The sequence below is a fragment of the Globicephala melas genome, chromosome 2 (assembly GCF_963455315.2).
Source record: "Globicephala melas chromosome 2, mGloMel1.2, whole genome shotgun sequence".
Taxonomy (NCBI): domain Eukaryota; kingdom Metazoa; phylum Chordata; class Mammalia; order Artiodactyla; family Delphinidae; genus Globicephala; species Globicephala melas.
Window position 1 is genome coordinate 5,698,443 of NC_083315.2, and position 13,635 is coordinate 5,712,077.

General features: G+C 43.9%; 3 protein-coding genes across 3 annotated transcripts in view; 2 read left to right on the top strand and 1 right to left on the bottom strand.

Annotated features, from left to right (window-relative positions):
• Positions 1-13,635, top strand: part of RSU1 (Ras suppressor protein 1) — a 275,248-nt gene that overhangs the window by 255,698 nt on the left and 5,915 nt on the right. The gene's annotated exons all lie outside the window — the stretch shown is intronic.
• C1QL3 (complement C1q like 3) lies at positions 2,171-11,394 on the top strand. The gene is made up of 2 exons (XM_030832401.2): positions 2,171-2,771; positions 8,727-11,394. Exons 1-2 carry the CDS (start codon positions 2,184-2,186, stop codon positions 8,904-8,906), a joined length of 768 nt encoding a protein of 255 aa, XP_030688261.1. The 5' UTR covers positions 2,171-2,183; the 3' UTR covers positions 8,907-11,394.
• PTER (phosphotriesterase related) overlaps positions 12,133-13,635 on the bottom strand; it is a 28,768-nt gene continuing 27,265 nt past the window's right edge. Inside the window, 1 exon segment of the mRNA XM_030832402.2 lies at positions 12,133-12,343. Within this exon segment, the coding sequence (XP_030688262.2) occupies positions 12,133-12,343 (211 nt within the window).

A 13,635-nucleotide genomic window follows, 5' to 3' on the forward strand; every position in this document is an offset into this window, starting at 1 on the left:
TAAGGGGTGTAGGCCGAAGGCTGAGCGGAGGGGACGTCCGTCCGTGCTGTGGAGCCCACGGACCAGACCACAGGCCCCTGATCGGCGCCGGGGATGTTATTGTTTGCTTACTGTGTAGTCTTATTTGTTTCTGCTTCTCATTTCAATTCTCGCCCTGGTGTGTAATAAGTCACCATCTTCCCAGCCATCATCCCCGTATTGACAAGCAAATGTCACCCACATTTGAGTGACATCCGTTGCTCCTGAATATGCAGAAGTATGATGTACGAATCAATCCTACTTGTTTATTTAAAGCCCTTCTTGTGTGTCTTATATATTTGTTGGTGGGATACCTTGCCTCACGGCTACTCCGGGGGCTTTCCGTTAATATTATAAATCCAGCCTGTTCCTTCTCCTGTTTGCCACGGCAGATGGGAGCTCTCCTCTCTCATACTTTGCTTCTGTTCCCCCTCCCCCAAGACACACGCGGGAGATATGCTCCGAAACTTACAGGACTCTTTCTATACCTTAGGAAAATATCTTGCTCAGTACTTTGGTGGAAGCTGCTTGCTTTATCTGAAGACTTTTGAAGGCATCTTGACAAGTGCCTATTTCTCACGCCTGTGGCACCTTTAAGTGAATGCAGCTTAGGTCAGTGGCTGAATCTCCTGAAAGGCTGCTAGAATTGTAAGCCTGTAAATAAGTGTTCGTATGTATACACCCACCATCTGCAGCGTTAGTAGAAAGAAGCAGCCCTTCCCCGCTTTGATGCGGTGGGCACGTTCATTTAAATCATTGAGAAGCGGCCTTTGTCTCTTCAACACACCTTACTGTTCTCTGGGAAACATCTTATTTCATTTTGGAAGGCTGGTGAGGAAAACCATAAGGTTAAAAAAAAAAAAAATCACATCTACCATCTGGAAAATTCTAGAGGGCTCTCCTTATGTTAAAAGTGGCATTTTGAACAAACACCTGAAACGCTGATGGTGGGTGAGCCATTAGAGAAATGCTGTCGACCCAGCCACCCTCCTTTCAACCTTCAACTGCACCCTCCGACTGGGGCTGCAGGCAGTGGGGAAACAGGGGACTTAGGTGTGACTCTTGAGTGCTGAAGGCTACAGCACGTCTGTCTCACTCCCCACCCCCATCTGTCCAGCGAGAGCGCCGCCATCGGCTGGGCTCAGCAAGGGAGTATTCAGAATCTCACTGTTCATCCATGTGCAGAGGGTGGGGGGAGAAGAGAGGCCGAGGGGGGGAAAAATCCCACATTGTCAGAGTAATGCCAAACTCCCTTTGAGTGGGATGAGAAGAGCAGATGCCGCAATGAGATGCCAAAGCGGCTCCCCTTCCTCTGCGCCTTGGGTGCCTATAAATTGCTCCGGCGCGCGTTTGTCAGCCTCCTCTTCTCCTGGCAGGTGGTACCCAGGCAGAATTCTGCGTTCAGTCTCTCTCTCGCTCCGCTCCCGGCGGTGAGGCGCTCGCCGCTGCCCGCCCGCCCCTCCGCTCCAGCCCGGAGCCTCCCCGAGCCGCCGGTGCCCAGCGCCGCCGCTCCGCGCCCCCGGGGGGCGCCTGGCCTGAGCTCGCACGCCCGGCGCGGGGTTTGGGGGATGCGCATCTATTAGAGTTCTGGTGGTTGCCGAGGAGGAAAAGAAGAAAACAAAAACAAAAAAGGCAGGAGGAGGGCGATCCCAGCGAGCGAAAGAAGAGGAGGCAGAAAAAGGCAACTTCAGACGGAAAGTTGGTGCGAACTGGCGCAGTCGGCAAAACCGGCAAAGTCGATCGCGGGCGGCGGCGGAAAAGTGTGAGCGGCCCCGGCGAGCGCGAGGGGCTGCGGCGGCTCTGCCCTCCCGGGGGCCGCGCCGGCGCCGGCGGCAGCCACAGGTGCGAAGGGGCTCGCGGGCGGCGAGAGGGCGCCCCGCGCACCCCACCCCCTGCTCGGGGACTTGCGCGCAAGTCGCCGGGCGTCCGAGCTCCCTCCCCAGCCGCAGCCTCGGCTGGGGGGGAGCGAGAGCAGGCGAGGAGCGGCCGGCGCGCGCGCCCGCCCAGGGGACTCGGGGTTCGCAGGGGGCTGTTTTCGGCTCTGAGGAGGTCCCCGCCCAACCTTCAAAATTTTGTCCAAAAGCAGACAAGAGGATCGCCCCGCGCTGAGCCGGCTGGTGGGCAGCAGGAGGCGCCTGATCGCCGCCGGGGCGCTGGGGGTGGTGATGGTGCTTCTGCTGGTCGTTCTCATCCCGGTGCTGGTGAGCTCGGCCGGCACGTCGGCGCACTACGAGATGCTGGGCACCTGCCGCATGGTCTGCGACCCTTACGGGGGCACCAAGGCGCCCAGCACGGCCGCCACGCCCGACCGCGGCCTCATGCAGTCCCTGCCCACCTTCATCCAGGGCCCCAAAGGCGAGGCAGGCAGGCCCGGGAAGGCGGGCCCGCGGGGGCCCCCCGGTGAGCCCGGGCCGCCGGGCCCCGCGGGCCCGCCGGGCGAGAAGGGCGAGCCCGGCCGCCAAGGCCTGCCGGGCCCTCCCGGGGCGCCCGGCCTGAACGCGGCCGGGGCCATCAGCGCCGCCACCTACAGCACGGTGCCCAAGATCGCCTTCTACGCCGGCCTCAAGCGGCAGCACGAAGGCTACGAGGTGCTCAAGTTCGACGACGTGGTCACCAACCTCGGTAACCACTACGATCCCACCACGGGCAAGTTCACCTGCTCCATCCCGGGCATCTACTTCTTCACCTACCACGTCCTGATGCGCGGAGGGGATGGCACCAGCATGTGGGCCGATCTCTGCAAAAACAACCAGGTGAGCGCGGGCAGGCGGCGGGGAGGGCGGGGAGGGAGCGCGGGAAGGTGCAGGCGAGAGGGAGGAGACCCCGGGCACGGGGGTGGGAGCCCGCGGAGGAAGGGCGCGGCAGCCCCGCTCCCGGGAGCCGAGAGCGAGGGGCAACGCCGTTCTACCCCGGGAAGGCTGGGGTCGTACGCCAAAGAGCGCCCGGCGGCCTGGAGACTGTGGTTCCCGAGCCCGGGACCGGCACTTGGTGCGCGCGACCCCCGAGGGGTGGAAGCCGGGGTTCGGTCCCCGGGACAGTTTGTGCACCGCGGGGAGTCCCGGAGCAGCGCGCGACCCCCGGCTGCGGGGTTCTCAGCCGTGCGGGGTCACTGTCAGGCCCTGGCGGGGATGGGAGGGCTGGGGGAGCCAGGAGTGGGCGTGTCAGGGTGACAAACCCGGGGGAGAAAGACCGGGGCCCAAGGGAGAAAGAAGGGGCGCGGAGTGAGTCCGAGCCGGGCGCGTCCAAGGCCGAGGCAGAACCACGGCGCCGGCGGTCGCAAGGTCCCTGCGGCGTCCCAGACCCGGGGAACTCACAGATAGTCAGATTCGAGATGCAAAAACTCTGCTTTAGATTTCAGCTGAAGAAGGGGGAGATGTAATGAGTGCTGCTAACAAAAGGAAAAGTTGAGACTCTGGGTTTGTGCCGTAAAGCACGCTCGCAGACACAGAACCCAAACTCCACTGGCGGGAGGCGGAGGGCGCACGGGCAGGTGGTCGGGAGGCCGGGCGGAAGAGCCCAGCCCCGGGGCTCTGGGCCTCACTGCCAGCGAGCCCCAGGGCGCCTGCGTGAGGGTCTTTCCAACCCAGCCTTTTGCTCACAGGCGGCAGTGGCCTTGGCCTTGGCTGTGAAATAGCCTCAGATCAGCCCTCGGCCAGAGGACCTGCTCTCCTGAGCCGAGATGACCGGCGCTGCCACAAGGGCCACTGGTCTGCAGCGTTATGCTGGGGCCACTTCCCCGTTTGCTTGAGAAATTCGCGGTCATTGCAAAACCAAAGTGTGTCCCACCTCTTCATCGGGGGAGAAAAATAATATTTGTAATTACCTCAAAGTGTAATCAGACCCTCTGCAGGCGCTGAATCAGCAGCCGCTGGGGGAGACCTTGCAGCCTGCAGTCTGGGTTGAATGCCTGGGCTTCAACTTTGCTTATTGGGTGGTCCAGGGAGTGCCCCCCCCCACCCTGCCGTGGCCAGCTGTGATTTTACAAGGACTCTCCGGCTTCAGGTCACTTCTCCCTCGAATTCAGACCTTTCTAGCTGTAACCCAGGTTTCTATTAGCAACATTAAAAGCAGAATTTATTCCAAAGTCCTAATTCACAGTGTCAGAATTCTTCCAAAGTGAAAGACAAATACCCTAAACGTATAAGAGGAAGGACAAAATATCCTGTCCCTCCCGCTACCTACCACCCCTCACTTCTAAAGGAATTCAGAAGTAAGTAGCTTAAGGGACCCTAAGGTCACATAGAACAAAAAGAGGAAAAATGGCCACCAGGAGGCACTGACAGGGTTGTTTATTATAGTTCTTATACACGAAAATAATATTAAGGTAAATAAAAATTATTCACAGAGCAGTGGGACGGTTATAGGTAAATGGCTAGAAAGGCCATGACGCACTGTACCAAAATAGAGCTATTGTGTCACCCTAACAAAATGACTTGTGAACAGCCCCTCAGCAGGCAGTGATGAGGCACCCATTTATTTACAAATTGGCTGTCTTCTGACTCAAAGGTTACGTCTGGCAGATACTGTCAGGCTGGAGAGATTGTTTTCAGAGGTATTAATTCAAATAGAATAAGATTCAAGTTTTATCAGTGTATAAAAGCACACTTCTTTAAGTATGTGGAAATTGCAACTGCATGAAAAGCTAGGGAACAGTACATTTCAATTAGTTTAAATGTTGATGCTGAGGCCCAGGTAAAGATTCCAAGGAAACCATTCCATATACGTTTTCTGTGTGCATTTTGGTTTTTTAAAAATTTTTTCATTGTTTGGAGTGTAGCATGCGTCTTTGTATCATCCTAGCATGTACATTCTATGAGGATGGAGGGGGAAGAAAAAAAAAAAAGGCACAACAGCTGACCTTAAAATGTCTCATGCTTTGCATTGGCATATTAAGCTGATACTTCTACAAAAGGTGAGCAACAAGTTATTCAGAAAAACAAATATAGTAGAAAACGATATATTTTCTAGTTCAGCACAGACTGTTTTGCAAAATGGTTATTGCAATATTACTGTTAAGGAATTCTATATCTAGAATAGAACTGTTTCGTAAAGTCTGGTCTGCAGGCGTTGCAGATGAGAAATCTTTACAAATCCTTTTTTAATTAATATTAAAGAAAGAGTTTTTCCTTGATTTTCAATTTTGCTCTTGTCTGATCACTTCTTAGTTGGCAGGCAGTTCCCCCCTCTGAGCTGACCTAATTTGTTTTCATAAAACAGAAACTCAGAGATCCATGTCAGCGTAATGTTCTATGGATTAAGTGGATTTGGGAAGCACAGAAAAATTAAACTAAAAATGCAGTTCACTCTAGGATAGAGGAATGCCTCTGGACGATAACCACATGAGAACCATTTTATTTATGCTTTGTGTTTGAATGCAGGATCACAGATGGAAACATCAAAGGCCAGTAAATTAACCTGATGCGCCACTTAACCTTTTGTTTATGATTCCACAGAAGTACAATGAGAATGAAATTATGAGAGCATCAGTAGCGATTAATTAAATTAGCAAATGTTACCATAAAGATTGTCTCTAATGACAAACCCTCCCTAATAAGATAACGCTAAGGCCGCATAGCCTATTACATTCTCACAAACACAGCACTAAAAGGACCACGGTTCTCAGATTCCCCAGAAAACCATCAACCTAAATTTAATCTTACCATGTCTAAAAAGCCCATGACAGTGCATATTAAAGGCAAAAGTTGGACTCAGATAGCTTTCCATAGAGACTGGAAATATTTTTTTAAATGTTTGTATACATTTAGCAGGAAACCTGAATAAAAAAATATTGCTATTTGAATCCAATCACTGTAATACCACTCTAATAAGCCAGTCTAATAAAAAGTAAAACTGACTTAAGGTTAGAACTATAAAATAATTAAAGACTAGTTTTTACTCTAAGAATTTATTAGTTATGGCACCATTGAACATGACATATATTGGAAACAAGACAGTTTGCGGGCTGTTACTCATTTATTAGCAAGATTAATGAAATGTCAAATGAATTATCTTTTTAGGGGCTGTGAAACGTGCACCAAAGATCAGCAGAATCTAAATAGTTAACTTACGAGATGGAAAGGTATTAGAGTACATTTAGGTAGAAATGGGTATATCGGGCTAAGGAACGGATGCATCATATCGTCAGAGAAAAGGCTGAAGTCTGTGTACATTCAGGAACCTGAAAATAGCCTCCAGGGTGGACGCATTACTTTCCTCAATAGTCTGATGGCTTAAAGGAAGAATTGTTGGAAGTTACTGGGCTGGATACTACAGCTTGAAATTTCAGGTCCCATTGTACCTTTAGAGTGGGATCAGGTGAGCAGGCATGCTAAAATCACGCAAGGTACTCTGGCGTATGGCAGGTATTTTAATTGGGAGAGTCTTATGGTTCAAATCTTAGAGAATCACTTTCATTAAAAAGCAATCACACTGGCTTTATCCAACAAAGGAAGTGAAAACCATAAGGGTAACCTTCCAGTCTGTGGGATCATAGTAATGCATTTGCAGGGTTTTGTGGTAACACCTACGGAATAAAAATGCTAACAATTTTGTGGGCTCGTGGTTATATCCCGCGGGATAAAAATTGCATTTTATATATATATATACGTATATATATATGTGTGTGTGTGTATATATATATATATATATATATTTAAGACTGTTGTCTCTAAATCAAGTGATTTTAATGAACCCCAGTTCCCAAATGCCCTCATGTAGAAAACAGTGTTAAAGCGTAAGTATATCATAGATTGATAATTAGTTAATAGATTACTAATATAGCTAATTAGTATTTTATATTTTAATTTTGCTCACCCATTAAAAATCCACACATTAAAAAAAAAATCAGGTCCTAAGAGTACGGTTCTTTCTCCTTGTAGATTTTTTTTTTCCCTGGGAACTAATGACTAGATGAAATTAATGAATCAAAGCATCCAACTCCTATACACGAGTGATTAATTCCTAGGAAATATTATGACATTAAATTGTATTATTACTTAATGGTCAAAACAGATCAACTCACCAAGTCGGTGTATACATTTAAGTCAGTGCTTGTGAGCGTAATTATATTTTGCTTTCATTTTATGAGTGTCAGCACAATGTTAAGAAATTCTGAATCTTTTAAGCCCTTTTCTCCTTTTGCTATATGATAGCCAGGAATAAATTTTTTAAATACTACTCAAATTACTTTACAAGTTCAGCAGTGTCAAAGAGTCTTCTCCTTTTTTAACATTTCAGCATTAATGTGAGAACGTACCACATGAAAATTTAATTTGAAAACCAATCATTTAAATTTTGATGTCTCATTTCTCTCATTTTGCCAAGTGATAAAATCTCACATACTGCACCCCAAGTCATGCATTATTACGTAGTGCAGGTTTACAAAACCACTAAATCACTTGCTGTGTTGTTCGGAGAAATACCATTACAGTGGAAGAGAAACAAGCCACAAAGTAGATGTTTTACTGAAATAAATCAAGTACACGTCTGCCTATTGAAAGTCAGAATCAAAATAGAGCTAAACGGATATGAAGGCTAATTGGAGTTGAGGATGTGACAGAATGTCCATATTACTTGATATGATGGGTGGGCAATTGGACTGTTTGCAGATGTCTGTCAGCGCACTAATGAGATCACGGGCTCAACCTGAGTGGATTAGAAGCCAACCTCCATCCTCAAAGCAAACCACACGTTTAGAACCACCTCAATATGAAAGGGTATTCAATGAGATCATTCAAAAGAATTTAGAAATTTTAGAGACTTCAAATTATGGAAATGTAGTTCCTTCTATAACTTGTAGATGTGTTGAAATTAAATAGCTCATTTACGTACACACATCACAATTAAGTGATAAAAAGGCACAAATAGAAAAAAGAACTCTGAAGACTTTGAAACCAAAGATGTTTCATTGAGTTAAGCTTTGGGTACAGGGGCTTTTCCTTGAATTAGATTTCGAAAGCCCAAAATCAAAATGATTTTTCTTTTTTGCTTCCTGTATAGTAGAGTTACAGGAGCGGGATTTCTTTGAGTCTGTACGTACTGTGGATCTCAATTTTCTAATAATCATGGGGACCAACAGAAATTTGGATTGAACTTCTGCGCTCAAACAGCTGGTTAGGATATCGCTGCTTGGCTTTCATTAAAATGCAAAAAAGTGGCCATTTCAAGAAGTGATTGGGCACAGAGTCACAAGGAATTAGAAAAAGTCATGATTTAGGAAGAGAATAGAGTGGTATGCATTGCTTACCACATATAGTAAAAAGAAAAACAAAGACTGTTAGAATCACCTTCACGAAAGCACTATTTTCTCCTTTCCAATAACATAGTCGAAACTGTTACAAAGATATCCTCATAAAGCCCCAAGGCCAAGGTGGACTTGGCTGTGCTAAATTCAGTGCCATGGCAGCCAGTCTGCTTATGATGCTGTGTGAATGACAAAAAAAAAAAAAAAAAGAAAGAAAGAAAGAAAGAAAAGAAAGCCTGAGCTTTGTGACCACCTAGAGGGGTGGGATAGGGAGGGTGGGAGGGAGGGAGACGCAAGAGGGAAGAGATATGGGGATATATGTATACGTATAGCTGATTCACTTTGTTATAAAGCAGAAACTAACACACCATTGTAAAGCAATTATACTCCAATAAAGATAGTTTTTAAAAAAAGAAAGCCTGAGAATTCTCTCTTACAAATTCTAATTCTTGTCTGTTTCACACAGGTGCGTGCTAGCGCGATCGCCCAAGACGCCGATCAGAATTACGACTATGCGAGCAATAGTGTGGTTCTTCATTTGGAGCCAGGAGACGAAGTCTACATCAAATTAGATGGTGGGAAAGCCCACGGAGGAAACAACAACAAATACAGCACATTTTCGGGATTTATTATCTATGCTGACTGATCATGCAAAAACTAAGCTTATTACTCTGAGTTTGGACACTGGATTCGTGTGGCTAACGTCAGTGAATCGAGGACCCCAGGGGATGCCGGATGCGGGGCGCCTCAGCTGTGTGTATGTGGGGAATTCAAATGCTACCTGACTCACATCTGTATACTCAGAAACATTATGTAAAAAAAAATATTAAAAGCAAGATAAGCAGATGTTGATCACTACCGCCAAAGCAAATATTCCTATTGTTCGTGTCGATGTGAATGAAGTCCTATATAGATCACAAATTTTTATAGAAAAATCTAAGACACTGAATTATTTCTTCCATATATATGATACTTTGGTGTACTGTGATCTTGCTGCTCTTATCCATATGTCAGCTTTGGTTCTTGTGAGTTTACCTGCTTATTATGATACTCGGGGTCCATTCATAGTGTAGGGAAGAATGATTTTTACCCTGCAGGAGGAGGTCTCATTGACATAATGCTGCTTTGTCCCCAAAGAAATTGTCTGCCTTGTACTCCTGTTAACTTTAGAGCTAGACCTGGGAATGATTCAACTTTAAGCCTTAACCTGGAATTTTCTGGATTTGAGGGAATTCCCAAGCCTGTGATCATGTTTCACATTCTTTTTCTTAGGAATCTTCTTTCCTCTCTTTTCGGGTGATAGTCTTTAAAAGTAGAGATTGAACTTGTATCATAGGATTACCCTCTAAGTGTGTAAACGTGTAGTTACGTATGGTATTTAGAAAAATCCCCCTGTGTCCAGTTTGTCAATAGAATGCATTTAGGTTTACTTGGAAAGTCAGAGAAATTTATTCTTTAGTGTTAAATCAGACTGAGGCTTTTGCCTTCTTTGGAACAAAAGATTATTCGTAACCCAACGCATATAGGTTTAATTTGCGCTGGTGCATGCGTCACCAAGGGGACACTAAGTAAGGCCTTCAAATAGTTACAACAAGTCATGGCCTGAGGTTATTTCAACGTGAACAATTTCACATATAACCAATACGACAATAAAGTGTATATATTTTATACAAATAACCTGCTACATATATATATGTATGTGTACATATATATATGTTAGATGAAATGTATGTATGGCTTCAGACCATAGGCACAATGGCTGTATAGCCCCAAAAATTTAATTTAAAGAAGTGTACGTGTAGGCACACACACAAACGTGTATAAGTTATTTGACTTATCTTGGATTGAAATATATTTTGGAAGACAAAAATATATGAAGTAGCAAAATAATTTAGATGACTTCTAAGAATTATCCAGAAAATTAAATTTTATTAGGTTAAAATGCCCCGGAAATCATGTGTCTGTAAATTAGGTCTGTGGCTTCTTTATTACCATATGCCAATCAATACTTTCACTGCGTTCTGTGGCCGACTGTTACTGTTAGGACTGCAGAGATGAAGTAGCTGTCCTTTGCAGTGTTTATGAAATATATGCATTTGAATGAGCAACGTTTTTCTTTTTTCTCAGGTGGACCGAAGCTGACAGTAAAGTAGATTTTGAGAGTAGTGCAAATCCTTCCTCTCCGGTTAAAGTACACTGCCAAAAGCCATCTCTTTAATCTAAGAAAAAGATTTAAAATGCATGTTGATACGTCCTAACTATCAGACAGCTTCCACTATTACAATGAAAAATCTGTTCCACTCTCAGGTGCCTTTGAAGACTCTTTGAGAAGTAGATTTCAAAAACAGAGATTGAAAAATCTGCCTGTTTTACTGGCGAAGGACATTTGCATTTTTTTCATTTAAAGGAATTAGTTTGTTCTGTTTGGCTCATTCCTCTTGGATACTTTCTGTTCTAATACACAGAAAGCTTGATCATCGTTGATCCATGGAAATATCTTTTATTTAGCCAACCTCAACTTTCCAAAAGAGTTATGCCTGGTGTTCCCATCTGAATGTGCTGTTTGCTTGGTTTAAATGCCTTGGTCTGAGTAACTCTCATGATTTATATGATTAAAAACATGTAAGCCCGTTTATCAAGAATAATGGCTAATTCTATTTGGCCTTTCTAATATGTAAGATAACTCATAAAGGAATTGCAGTGGATTTTATTTCCATTTAACAATATGTATTTATCAAAGAGGAATTAGCAGTAGGGGTTTGGAGATTTTTTTTTAGGTAACAAATCATAGCAAAGGATTCAACCAAAAGATTAGCTTATAAACAGCAGAACAGGTCAACTGAGAGTTTTAAAAAGGCTTTATTTACACAAAACATCAGGGCTGGGTGTCTTTTAAAGAGTTGGCTCTAGAATCAGACTGTCACTTCTAATAGATCTGACATTTTCTTCAGATAAGTAAGCGTTATTTTCTCTGTTCAGGCCCAAGGAAAGACAAATATAAAGGTAAAGGAAATAAAGAGAATATACATAAGGCAAACATTTCTCTTTTTTTTTTTGCATTCTATATTATTAATTAAATTGTGGCCTTTGTTACCATAAATGTAATGATTCATTAAACTATATTATGTAATATATTTTGACTTTTATGATTGAATTTTTCTAATTGAGTACTATGTCATGTGTTCATGTCCCCTTGTACAAATTTTTCAAAACACAACAAAATTTATAGGAAAACTGGATACCAGAAAGCCACAGGCAACAAAACTGATGTATTATCAGTATATATAGATAGGTGAACAGCATATAATTAAGCTTCCACAATATTTTTACCATTGTGAGTTGGTAATTATATTACAGTATCTTTTGAAAAAACGGTCTCAAAATTTAACTCCCCTTGCTGCAGAAGCTATTTTGTCCTGCCATATCATTCATTAAGCATTAATTAAAGGACAGCAGGATAATTAGTAGAATCATCAATATTACAGGAAACATTAGATTGCTCCAGAAAGGGGTAATTTAACTAGAAACACTTTAAATTTTCTCATGCAGTGCTGGTGACAGATTAAGAAAACAAAACAAAAGGAAGCAAAACTCCACTAAGGGGATGTAGACTGTAAATCGTTGTTTGGATATGGGTACTTTTGTCTTTATTTTGTTAAGGAAAAACAATAGGGCTTAATTAGGCTCAGTAACTCCCTAAACGTACAGATGTAATAGCCAGTTTCTGAGAAGGCGGAAGTCTTCTAATTCTCCTAAAAAGGAAATGCTCTGTCAGTCCAATGTAGCTCTGATTAATATCTCACAGTGGGTTTGAAATCCCAGTCTGTTCCCTGCAAGCTTTATACTCAAGGTATGAATTCAGAACAACCGTCCTATTTGAAAGTTAGCCATTGCTTGGGGTTCTCTATCAGTATCTTATCAAGTGCAGCCTCAGTTATGCCTCTAAACAACATTTTAGGAACAGTGTTGGTAGGTATATGAGAATGGCCGTGACCTCCGTATTTCGTCAGCCGATGCTTCGTGTGTATGTCATGTGCCATCAGAATCCGACCTTCATAGCCCTCATCCACCAGAAGACGTACCCTGTGAAAAATGTTAACTCATTATATGGCATCGGTCTCACGTTTACAGTTTTCAGGGTGCCTTAAACTTTTTACTCATAAACCTATTGTGTTGTCATAAAGATACCGTCTTCCCTTGCGGCACGTGTCCTGGGAGACCCTTAATAAATATTGTGTGGTGATGACAAAGATATTACCGCACCCTAGTAGGAACATGATCCTTATTCCCTGCACACAGAAATCCCCAGCTTGTGATATTTATGACGATGCCTGGCAGTCCTGCATTAGACACAGCTTCTAACAGGATGCGCCAGTTTGCATAAGTGGCCACTTTAGCATTTTATTAAATAACTTTATTCTGGATTTGTACCCAGCTCTCCATTCTAAAATGCCTCGCTTAGTCGACCCATTTTTCAGATTTCATTCTCTCTGTCTCTCCTTTTTCTCCTAGCAAATAAAATCAACGACTGTTTGTGATTAAAATAGGGAAACAAAAGGAATCCTTGTACAAGTAGAACATTCTGAGAGTAAAATCAGTTGGTTTGAAAATGAAGGGCATATGATGAGCTTGATAGTTATTTTTAACTATCAAGTTAAAAATTATTTTTAACTATTATTGAAGTATAGTTGGTTTACAGTGTTATGTTAATTTCTGCTGTACAGCAAAGTGACCCCATTATACATATATATATATTCTTTTTCATATTCTTTTCCATTATGGTTTATCACAGGGTATTGAATATAGTTCCCTGTGCTAGACAGTAGGACCTTGTTGTTTATCCATTCTCTGTGTAATAGTTTGCATCTGCTAAACCCAAACTCCCAATCCATCCCTCCCCCACCCGCCACCCCCTTGGCAACCACAAGTCTGTTCTCTATGTCTGTGAGTCTGTTTCCGTTTCGTAGATAGGTTCATTTGTGTCATATTTTAGATTGCTAGTCATTTTTAAAAGGTCAGTTACGGTCCCTCTGCGCTAATCCTTTTGAAGCCGATGGGAATTTTGACTTAGTAGTAGTCTGGGAGCATTGGATTAAATTGGCCAATAAAAATTTACTCTTTCTTCCTTCCATTTCATTAAGATTGCTATAAATAATGAGCTGTTCCTTTAAATTTATAGTCAGTTGACTACAGAATGGCTTCCTGCCTATTGTCTAAACATCTAATCCTCTTGGCTTTGTTAAGTGCTGTAATCTGTAATGTGAGTCGGTCACCTCTGACAGCCACCATCTGTATAGGTCTGGACCCTGGGCAGTGTCTGCCGTGACTTCCATGGGTCTCTGATGGCAGGAGATGCAGCTTGGAGACCATGGCTG